This window comes from Crocodylus siamensis, chromosome 5 (assembly GCF_052110815.1).
Source record: "Crocodylus siamensis isolate JL-2025a chromosome 5, ASM5211081v1, whole genome shotgun sequence".
Classification (NCBI taxonomy): Eukaryota; Metazoa; Chordata; order Crocodylia; family Crocodylidae; genus Crocodylus; species Crocodylus siamensis.
Window position 1 is genome coordinate 19,930,037 of NC_143399.1, and position 12,562 is coordinate 19,942,598.

Genomic DNA, 12,562 nt, shown 5'->3' on the forward strand with positions numbered 1-12,562 from the left:
ACAGCTTTCAAATGTGCATGCCTACAGTCAGGCAATTAAAACTACCTGCTGTCTTCTAAATGCATAGCCTGATGGTCAAACATTCACAGTCCTTAGTCCTCAGAGTCTTCCAAAAGATCAGAAAATAAGGGTGGAAATGGTGAAAAATCTGACTTTTCTTTTTTTTCCCAAAATGGTTTTAATATCTTCCAACCTGCTTCCACGGGATTAGAATGTCGGTAATAGTGTGCATCTATATGACAGCTGACCAATGGTAAAGAACTTTATGTGAGGTGCCTATGGGATGGTTTTGTAAAATCATCTTGTTTTCTGGGTTCTTTCATTCTTTTTTTTAATCAAGCTTTTTGCCTCTCATGGTTTAAGCATGTGTCTGTTTCATTAGCTGTTTCACAGATTTATAAAAGGTCTGAAGTCAAAACTGCAGATGAATGTGTCACAACACCGTTGTAGTTTTTTTAAAAAATTATCCATAACTGCACATGGCTGGCTCACAAGCTTATTTTCCAGATCACTGAAAGCAACGAGAGAATTTTTGACAGACACCAGCTAAAGCAGCTTAAAAAATCAGAATCATCAGTTTCTAAAGAAGTATCTATAGAAGAGCCATTGACCAGATTTTTTCTACATCACTGCTCAAGTGTGTTTTAGGTGGATGTCAGGTCAGAGGACCAGCGTAATCCAGTTTGTTTTTCTGCTTCTATTTAGTGAATAGGTACAAAGGTGCAAGGGATTTATACAATGGTTACAAGTAATTTCAGACTGTTAAATAGCAATTTACACTCACTAATTTTTGGCACATTATCTTTCTGGAGCTCCATTTTATGGGCAGAATTTATTGGAAAATGAGCGCTGCCACTTTAATGTACCAGACTTAGAGTTTTTTCCAGTTTTAAGCACACATCCAACTCTTGGGGGGCAGGGAGGGATTTTGCATCATCTTCCTCTAAAGTTAACTTTTTTTCTAAATGTAAAAAGGTCAAAATTAATGAAGAAAATAGTGAATTCAAAGTTCCGTGGAGGAACAACCCAGTGCTTTTAGCAATTCATTTGAAATGAGAGAGGAAAACCAGTCCCTTTAACATTTTAAAGCTTTTGTAGCCTAATGAACCATGGTACCTCCTGTAGCTTCTATAGAGTTGAAATTTCTGCAAGAAACTGTCTCATTAGCATTAAGTGGAAGCAGACTGGCCAACTTACTGTGGCTTCCTGGAATGTTTTACCTCTCACATTTGTATTTAGCTGATGAAGTATCACTACCTCAAGTGATACCTCAAAAATGTTAAGCACATCTAAATGACTAGTACCTTGGATGCAAAATTAATCTTCCTGAAGATGAGAAAAGTGTGCTTTATATGAAAAGAAAAAAACCCCTCAAACCCAAAGGGGATGCATCCTTCTTCCTGCAATTGGATACATACAGAAAAGCAAGATCAATGTTGTTATCTTAAGTCTTTAAGGTGTATTCTCACTTGTGGTTCACATTTAAGTAGCTGCCTTTAAGGTTAATGGGAGTTTTGCACTTATAACTGTAATAGGTTTGATAAGTGGAAAGCTTATGCTATTGCACATACATTACATTATGCAATGTGTGAATTGTGTTTTGATTTTGGTTGAAAAATAATAAAGAGAAGGAGGGATGTGCATTAGCAGAGGAGATTTCTTAACCCTCTGGACAGTGATGATTTCTTTTTAGATATATTAGTGGAACTTATTTTATTTAGCTGTCAGTCTTCAAAAAGGCAGTGCAAAAATAATGAATATTCATATAGATGAAAGATTATTTGAAAGATTCATGCAACTTCTTGGCACTAACTTTACAACGTTGACTTTTTCCCTGTCTATATTTCTGCAGCAAATTCAGAATTTAATCTATTTTACTTCTGGAAGCTTCAGTTTACTGTCTCACATTTGTTGTAGAAGATGAGTAAAGGAAATCTGAATAGACAAGTAAAATTGCTTTTTTCTACATTACTTTTCATTTTGGTGTGCATTTAAGTTTAAAGTTCTTCAAGATCAAAGGCCAGATTCTCTGGTGTCTCAGCTGTGCTCAGATCTGGATCAAGCAAAAAGGGCATTTTACATTTTGCATTTCTCCAATTATTGGGATGAGTGTTGTCATAAATGAATGTTGTCCCCCAGGTCAGTGGGGAAACCAAGAATTGCTGTGGTGCCAGACTGTCTCTATACCAAAGCTGAGAGTGGGTGCTATACAGCTATTAATAATCATTTCACTTTATTCAGGGATTCCCTGAGTACAGAGAATCCACAAATGACTTGATCCAACAGTTCTGTGACTACTTTGGGCCTCTGGTGAGAAGTAAAGCAGCTACTGCAAGGCTGACTATTTGGTTCAAAATCCCCAAATCTTGTTTTAAAACACAGATTTACACATAGGCTTACAAATGACAGGAGAGCTTGGCTTCTAATATATGTTGAAATATAAATTGCTGCAACCTGAGACTATTGGAAGTAGGGAAGCCTTCAATCTCTTCCATTAAGCATAAAGTTAGTGGCAAGTAGAAGGGTTTGGGTGAAAACAAATGCGTATATAGAAGCTAGTGCTGACTGATTTACCTTCAGAAACTTGCAGGTGACGTACGAATATCTTACACATCCAAATAGATAATCATATTCAGAGCCAATCTATTGGACAGACTGCATGTCTTATTCAGAATTTTTTAGTGGTTTCCTCATGACGTTTGTGTTGACCTGGCTATTTTCAGCCATAAGTTGTAGGTGCCTTCTAAAAATAGAATAAATTATCTTCCTTTCTCTACATGTTCTATGGAGAGGGGCAAAACATGATTGAATTGCATTAGATGGACCCGGTCCAATCAGAGTGCATTTAATGTTTCCATTCAGGTATACTGAATATGCCTACATGCAGTCGATCTGAAAATGAAGTCCTTGCTTTAGCATAAATATGTAGACAGCCTTCATCCTCCAAAGCTGAAAAGAATTTGTTATAAACTTCAGCTCCACCAGAAATGTTACATTTATACTGGTTCTGGATCAGCCGACCTGAAGCAGCCCTATTCAGGAGAGGAATTGTTCTCTGCACTTGACAAGAACTATATAAACAAAAACCCTACGTGTAGGTTATGTCCTCGGGAAGCAGGGACACTTGCACAACTTCCCAGGAACTGGAGACCGCCGATCAACTTCCAGGTGGAACGTGCACCTGGTGGGAATTAGTCGAATTCTAGGGGCTAACCTCATGCAGCTTCATAAAATATATATATACAGGGAGAGAAGATATCTGTGGCCTCGGAGCCAGTGTTCTGACTCATTACAAATACATTCTTGTGCAACATAGGCCTGACTTTCCTCTCATTCTCCCCAGGCATGGCTTAATCATGCCTCCCTTCCAGTCACTATTTTATTAGAGGAAAGGGAATAATCTTTGGCCAATGTGCCCACTTTTCACCTTGGAATTCAGCCGTGTTGGTCCGTACCATCAGATTTCACTGCCCCTCTATAAATCTTCCACAAAGGATTGAATACTAGCAGTAGGATACCTAGGGCAGGGTGACCCCTGGTGTTGCCTGGGAAGGGTGAGGTGGGGGCAGAAAACTGGTAGCCCTGGTTACTATTACTAGGAAGAACATTCACTTGTAGAAAGGAAAGCAGCTTCTTGGAAGCATGCCGAGCGTCTTTAGGTCTGAAGCCAAGTTGGAGTTTTCTGTTGTGTAGGTTTTTAGGAAATATGGCACATGTGGTACAGTCTTTTAACACCAGACACTATTCTGAGACTTACAAAGTCTACACAAACCCAGTACTACTGAAAAATGAGCTAATCTTTAGAAAACTGACCAGGTTTCAGGACACGTTATTTTCTAAAGTTTAAATTCTGCTCTCACGTAACCATGCACTGAAATCAGGGTAAGCTGCATGGGGGCAGAATCTGGCTCTCAGGATTTTGTGGTGTAATGCTATGAATAAGTGATGGTGCGCAGTGGGGCCAACTGAGACTTTTGCTTGCATTACGTACTGTCCTGTTTTATCTCCCTTCTGCCATAAAGCTTCCTTCTTCCTGTCTGTGCTTCTGATATGACCCAGCTTCTGCTGTGACTGCTGGAAACTCCTGGCAGAACACCCCCAGTTAAAGTTACTTGGCCCAAGTTTCAGGGAGGAAGTTATTAGCAAGTTTCTGATACAGAACAGGGTGTGCAGCTGAGCAAGGAGGCAGGTGTACTGCAGGAAGTAATCTCTCTCATAGGGCGTAGGAGAGGAAGTACTTCATGGAAAAACGGACATGGGGCTAGCTGGAAGAAAACTCCTATGAGAAGGAAAGGAAGAGAAGAAGCATTTAAAATGAGTACAATGTGATCCCCATTAAAATCTCTAAGAATTCCTTTGCATCACTTTACCTTACCACTTACTTATTACATTCACCTTATTGCGCTATTTCTTATACATATAATAGGTACCTACTTGCAAAGAGAAAAGTGCAGAGATTTCAATGGCAACCACCAAATTATTTATCAGTTCCTCAGTTCAAATTGCTAATGAAGGTCAGAGTATCAGGCCAGAATTTCATTCTCACCCTAAACTTCCTCACATATGTCACTTTGTGCAAGACTTTTAAAAGGCTATTAAATATCCTTAAAACAAAGGAACACGTTTATTTTTGTTTTTTTAAAGAAATAAAATCTTCCATGGCAGGTTATGAACTATGGATTATTTACCTCTAGACTGGAAGTGCAAAATCCAGTTTTAGAAGTAAATGCATATGTAGGCTTTAAGGCATATTGTTTATCCACGTATATATATATTTTGGTATACACATTCTTTATAACACACAGTTATGTGGAATAAGCAGGTATTTGGGTAGGCATGTTTACCATCAGTTTGTTAGAATGCCAACTCTGAAAATGTGCAAAAAAGCAGCGCTTATTGGTGATATTTTTAACACTCCTGTATCTTAAAAACAGCATCGTTTCTAAAAAAAATATATATTTTGAAAAGTTAAAAAAAGCTGTCTAGCTATGCAGTTAAGAATACTTTTTCCTGCCAATTTAATACCCCTTGAGAAACTGCATTTGTATAAGAAGTTCTGAGACATCCTTAAGTTCGATATTAGTATAGAATCATGATCAGCAACACTATAATTAGAGCACTATTGGCCATGCATAATATGTCATCAATGCAATGGTAGTTAATAAACCTGAGCTATTGCACAAGCAGGAACTTATGGTATTACAGACTTTAGCAAATTAAATGGGGGGAAAACAATCTTAGTATAAGAAATATTCAATTATATTGCTCGGAGCTAATCCATTCATTTTTCATATTTTACGGTTGAAGTAAATATAATAATGATTGATTAAAAATACGAACAGTAAGGGGTAATAAATTAGATGAGCATAGAACATTCCAGAAAAGAACTGGTTAGAAAGCAAATATACCCCTTGTATTTTAAAGGATGAATCAATTTTGTAAAACACTGCTGTATTTAATTTGCAAGTCTGTACAGTCCACACTGAAGAGTGTTCCAATAAGTCCCAAACAGTGCAAGTATCAGTTACCACACAGAACATATTAAACAAAGAAGCAAGCCACTTTATTACATCAGTATTGGCTTGGGCCCCAATCTTGCATAAATTTAGGCTGTAGCTTGACTTTTTGTACCATGAGTAGTCTTGCTTGGACTCCTCAGTGCACAAAACAAATTAAATTGAAATTTCATACCAAATCATAGCCTTAAATCATCTATTTGTTTTATCAGTAGCCTTCAAGAGACTAACCCTACCGACACATACCGAAGGGCATATTGCTAATGTAAGTAGCTCCATTTTGTGTAGGATGGGGCATGCAGCTATTGACATACACAAACTACCGCTTTTGAACATGCAGATCTCACAGATGTTTAGGGACCTAGTATGCACAAGTAGAAGTAATTTGCGCCCATTTTGCATGCCATAGAGAAACTGTCCCCCAAAACTGATAGTGGAAATTCAGAGGCAACGTTGAAAATCTGGCCCATGTTTTCCAATGGCTTTATTGGTAGAATATTCCCATGATGCAAAAAAGTCAACATATCCTCTTTAAAAAAAGATAAAATAAAAAATAAAATATATGTATTTCAGAAAATGTTACCACATTTTATCCTGTTGCCAGACTCCTCATATCCCAGGTGCCAAGAATCAAGAAAACAATTCATTTATCTTGGGCCAGCTACAGTATAGAATCATGCAAGTCTAAAATTGGGTCATATATATTCTTAACCTGTTTCTCTCTTCATAAAACTGTACTAACATATGACACTTTCTGCAGCACCACTTTCTGTTGGCTGGATCCTAAAACATAGTGCTTTAAAGCTGCAATACAAGAGAGATCTGAATGTCAAGATACCGTACAGGATAGTTTTGTACTTTTTTTATACACTGCTTCCTCAAAGAATGAAACTTTATCATGTTAATCATGGTTTTAAAAAATGCCATGTTTGTGAAAGTAGTAATTACTTAGCACACAAGCAGAAAAGAATACAATAGAAATATTTTAATATATCACTGAACACAAACAGCATGATTCAGGTGTTTTATTGCCATCTTTTGGAATCAGTGTATTTTTTATTCTCCTTATCTAAGAGTCATTCAGTAATTACAGAAGATTCACTGCCAATTTTGTCTACATTTCAGTAATGGGGTAGTTTATAGCAAAGGTCAAAATGAATTCCGAATTTAGGTTCTAAATGTTAGGCTATTTGCAAGCCAAATTTGGAAATGCTGAATTTGTATAGTATGCAGTAAGGATTGCTAGCTCTAGAATTTAGCATAGGACCAAAAATGACTGCAGTAGAGTGCAAAAAAGTCAAATTTTTGAGAGTGATACTAAAAAAAATAAGCACACTAGCAATGCAGTGTTCAGTGATTATATGTTTTGATACAAATTGCTCCATAGGCTTATTTAAAATTTTAATCATGCAACAACAGGTGTTTGTCCTAACTAGTGTCACTCTCCATACTGAGCATATGACTAGACAAAAGTTCTAGACTGTAATTAGTCAATTTATTAGAAATTCATACCACCAGCAGTTTTCTGTTTGTATCCAATTCAATACTCACTGAAGTTAGTAGATGTTACTCTTGACTTCAGTGGTTGTTACATAGTGCCATATGCCATGTTTATGAAAACAGTCAGCCTTCAAGAATGAAATTTGTAAAGGTTTTTGGTTCAGTATTCAATACTGCCCATCCAATTTTGTGCTCAAAGTGAATAAAAGTGCACTTTTGGGCAATGAAATGTGGGTAAAAAATGGAGTCAGCAAAGTAAATGCTCATTTTTAAAAAGCAAGCCTATTAAATCCCTAGAGATAAAATCTACTACACTAGGATTTAATCATTTACCGAGGTAAAATCCCACTTGAACTCAGTGGAAACCTGCATTGGGTCAGGACTGCAAGACCCAGCCCTCCAGAATCATTTATAAGAAGTGAAAAAAACTATTGTGGTAAAATATTTGAATATTGTTAGTAGATTGTTAATGAATTTCTGGCTATAAAGATGCACTCCATAGGCATTTGGACCATGAACTACGTACGGTTTTGGAGCCACTTCTTTCTAAATATGTATTTTTTAAATGCATCTCTGATGCTTCCTTCATTCTCAGCTTTTTAACATTTAAAGAAGTTCTGCAACGAAAGCATCAGTGCTTGCTTAGCCAATACAGTACAAAATCAAGTACAAAAAAGAATACCAATTCATGTAGTATTGGCCAATAATAAAAAGCTTTGTGAATGAACAAGGGAAAAATGCTACATTCAAAAGATGCCTTAAAAGAATTGTGCTATATTTTGTAGTGGGAAAGCTTATTTTACAGAGAGAATTGGTAGATTAACTACACCAGAGGGAAAAAATAAGGTACATGTATGTGTGCTGTACTTGACTGATTGCTAAAAAACCACCATGCAATCTAGTTGTTGTGGATAGTTTGGAACAGTCCCGTTACCCCACTGGAGTTGGAAGAGGAGGTATTCCTTTTAGCCAATAGCACCTTTGCCCTCAAATCGAGATTAGGTACGCTCCAACTAACGCTCAGCATTTATCAAAACACATTCCAGATTTGTTGGAGAGGAAGAGAAAAGTAGTATTCTATGAAGGCACACCCATGCTGAATTTACAGGAAAAAAAAGCAGAACTGCACAATGCAGTTGTTATACAAGGCTCATTCTTGAAACCTGAATATCATGCTAGATGAAAATCTAGATATGTGTTATATTTTGAAGTATTTTGAAGGCAATATTATTTGATCTTTTTTATCAAAAAAGAAAAAAAAAACTTTGTGTGTAAATGTGGACAGAATCTTATTTAAGGAGGGAACTGAATATTTGTATTGCAGCCTTAAAGAATCACATTTTCACTGCAATATTCTTTTTTTTTTTTGTAAACTACAGTCTGCAACCCAGCAGACCATGACTGAATGCTTTTGAAAACTTGTAGATTACAAACATGAAATCACAATTAATATCCTCTAAAAGTAATTTCAGAGCTTTCACGTCTTAAAAAAGGACAATGTGTACTGCTTCACAAGGTAATGCAGCTAATCAAAAAAAAAAAAAGGAGTAGAATTAAAGTATTTACATAATGAGCAATTCTACAGAAGGCGATCATCCCCACGTAAGCACTGCTGATTATATCCCACGCTGCTTTTAACAAACTCTACCAGATTGGATCCAGTCATCAGCACTTTCAGAGAATCCTTAATAGCCTTTTATGGTTCTTTACATTTATTGTAGAATGATGTTCTTCAGGTAGAATATGCTGGTGAAAGAGGACAGTGTCAACAGGTACCAGCAGGAGAACAGAACTTCAGCACCACCGGTAATCCCGTATTGGGCTGTACTCGGAGCTGCAAAGAAAAGAATAAAAGAACACCTAAATAGTATGTTCCAGGACTAAGAAGGCATTGCCAGTCCTCTTGTTTTACCTAGAAATAATAAATAATTATTAATGCTGTTTTTTTCAAAACTTGGACACTTGAAGCTAGGCAGTGACATCCCTATTAAGCAATGACATAACTAGGGACTGGCCATTGGGGTAGCTGCCCTGGTGCCAACTTGACAGGAGGAGGCAGAAAAAAAACGGCTTCAATCATAGCTGCCCTATCACGCCAGTAGTGCCGTGGCAACTGGAAGCAATTGCTGCGCCTGTACGTAGCAGCTGCCCCATACACCCTGATGCATCGTTATACCTCAGATTTTAAAGCCTCTAAACCTTTTATCTGATTTTGAGGTGAGCTGAGCACTCAAGTTCCCACTGAAGTGGACGTTGTGACTGCTGACCGTGGTGGAAATCAGGTCACTTTTCATTAGGTGCCTAACTTTAAAAAGCCAAGTTTGAAGTTGGTTGGGAGAGATACAGTTATTTTCACTCTGGAAAATAATTTGTCTTTCCTTTCCTTACTGTAACCATATACTCCGAATGCCTAGCTATAATAGCCAAGCAAACACTATAGTTATAATCAATACATACAAGCAGAATAAATAAACCGTAAATTAAAAAGGCAGCAACTAAAGAAATAAAGCACATGCTTTGACACAATAACATTCAGTTTGCCTGCTGGCTATTTTGGCTGGGACTTTAATAGATGCTTAACAGACACAAAGCGGAACTGTTCCATTTTGTTTTCATAAAATCAAATATATTAGAAATGAAAAAGGACTGTTAAGTCATCCTGAACATTCCCAAGTATGCAAGATTATATCTACTCCATATTTGCATTTCTGCACAGATCTCTGTGATACAAATAGATGGGACTTTACTTTTCAGCTAACACAACATCAAAATTAGACACTAGCACATTGTTATTTGAATCCCAAATACAAAATGAACATGGGCAACAAAAGATACCCAAAGCAGGGAATCAGAGGACAATCAGTCATTGTGATAGTAAAACAGAAGGTCTGATTTTGTAAGCAATATAGCCTAACTTCTGCCTTCAAATTTGTACATACAGCTATTACTGAAATAAGTGGAAAAGGTCATTTTTAGCTCAATGCAGAAACAGGCAAGTTCAGTTTCATGACCTGCAAACAGCAGATGTGGTTTCTCATGGCTGCAAAGAGCTACAGGCATTATATTTAGATCAATCTAACCAGGGTTAGGTTGATTTAAATGCCTGATTGTACAGTTGTGCAGAATTAAAACATCCAAAAAATGGCAGGCCCAATCCAAGTTAGTTTACCTGAGTAGGTGCACTAAGGCAGATCAGTTTAACTAGATCTCTAGAATACCTGTGTATGTTTGCAGCACAGCCCTGGGGCTGGGAAAGCTCAGCCATTTACCCTAGGTCTGAGGAGTTCCCACTCCTCTGACCTGACTGGGCTATATGGTCCCTGATCACACCCACTGTACCCCTCCACCCTGAGTTACTTATACCAGGCTGCCTGCAAGGTGCTGGGAACCAGCAGACAGCTGCACATGTTGCTCCCAGCAGTGGCAAACTCCTGCACATGCCTGCTCCTGGTTTAGGTATAGGCAGCTTAAAGTAAGCTGCCTATGTCTGGACTGGGTGCAGTGACTGCTTGTTTGCATGCATAAGCTTTAAGACCTGGGCCTTTACTAGAACCTAAAACACCACTGCCTCTGGTCTTGATACTGCATTTTGAACAAAACCCCTGTTCTCAGCAGAGTGCGTACAAATGTTACATTTCTATCAACAGAATTGGCTTTAGTTTGGTAGAAAGGCTCGGTGTATAGGCATTCACAATGCTTAGTCTGATCTAAAAATGGTGGGTCCTGTAGAAGGTTAAAAGTCATCTGCTGTGGTTTAATTTTAGTGCAAAGGAGCTTAGATGGGTTTAATGAATGCCTGTACAGTTCTCCTACTGACATTGCTTTACTGCTGTCCTTTGGCATGGAAGCTTGCATCACTCTGTGGCCCCTTCCCTCCCCCTGCAGAGAGATACTCTGTGGCTAAAGAGGCATTCAGTATTGAAGAGGAAATTATAATGCCATTTGAAGACTTGAGTTTTTTTATATCTTCATATATTTTTTAGTTCAAGAAAGATTCTGTATTTTGGAACCAAGCAGTGCTAAATTCTCTTTTCAATGGGATGGTTTTCCTTTTAAAGGAGAGAAACAATTTACACATGGAATCTTGCATTTCAGTGTGTCTGTTACCAAATGTTAGGTAAAACTGCAGGAACTCATATTGGAACTTAATATATAAATATATAAATAAATCTAGTGATACCAAATGATCTGACAGTTGAGCTAGTAGCACTAAAGTGAATTTTCCCCCAGATGACTGCATCCAGCATTCTGTTCTTCTCCAAAACCTAAAAACTCACCATGTGATTTGATTCTTATTTGTATAGGCATGTTTTTTTCAAGCTGAAAACAATACAGTACTATAGTTATTTGGCAGGGATGGGTGCGGGGGTAAGAGCTTGTTCTTCTGTCAATAGATTGCAGATGGTTATCTGAACTTCTGTGAAAAAAATTATGTCTTTCTGTGAGTTCCCTAACCTGAATCTGTATTTGGGCATTTACATTTTCATTGCAGGGAGTGCCTTCATCGATCCAGACTTCCTTTTTTAAATCAACTGCTCCCTAAATATAACCGAGAAAAACAATCTTTTTTTACATATGGTTATAATTATTAGTTTACTAAAACCTTTCAAGGGCTTTACTTGAGACAGATGGGAAAACATGCATTCTTGGAATTATAGTCCTAACTGCTGATTGATCCTGAGCTCCTTTGTTGCATCAGGGACTCATAAATCTTGATGTAGGATATAATCTTATCTACTCATTCTTAGCCTAGCAAAAGGATCTTGAAATCCCAATTCTAGTGTTGCTAGATACTTATGAGGAAAATAAAGAAAAGGTAATAATTTTATTTACTTTTTCTTTTGTTAAAAAGCATTAATGATAAGAAAAATCTATATTTATTTTCCCCAAATGTAATAGGAAACAATAGAGGAGTTATGATAATAATGTCACAAATAATGGAACCTTTAAATAGTCATGTCTCTGAACGTAAATTTAAAGCAGGGGTGCTAAAGCCCTAGCCCGTAGGCCAGATCTGCCCTGAAGAACCATGCCATCTGGTTTGCATAGCTCCCCAAAGGCATGAGGGTATCAGAATCCAGAATGAGGGTATCAGAGTGAACACTGCCACTGGTTCCCCGATGCCAGATTTTCAAGCCCTGCATAGAGAGATTGGGCCCTGGCCAGCTTGTTTCAATGCAGAGGGACTGGACACCACCTGGGCCATTTCCATGTGGATGGATTGGGCCCTAGGCAGGCCAATGCCATGGGGAGGAATTAGGCCCCAGGTGGGCCATTCCCATGCAGCTGTATAGGGCCCTGGCTGGGCTGGCCTCATGCACTGGATCAGGACCATAGACTGGATCCACTCTGTGGACTGACCTGATATCATTCATCCAGCTACTGGTCTAAAGCAATGTCTTACGTCTGACTTTTCTTCTACTTCCTATTAACAGTTCTCCTTGTGTTTCAGGCTGGGCTGGATTGTGATACCCTCACTCATGCTGGGTACCACTTAAAAATGATTTGTTCATTTCAAAAGGAGTATTTAGGATATACGATTGTAT

General features: G+C 37.9%; 1 protein-coding gene across 1 annotated transcript in view; it reads right to left on the reverse strand.

Annotated features, from left to right (window-relative positions):
* Window positions 1-5,997: 5,997 nt before the first annotated feature.
* Window positions 5,998-12,562, reverse strand: part of NEGR1 (neuronal growth regulator 1) — a 658,921-nt gene continuing 652,356 nt past the window's right edge. Inside the window, exon 7 of the mRNA XM_090049615.1 lies at window positions 5,998-8,850. Coding sequence (XP_089905741.1) covers window positions 8,729-8,850 — 122 coding nt within the window. The 3' untranslated portion in view covers window positions 5,998-8,728. The remainder of the gene's footprint in view (window positions 8,851-12,562) is intronic.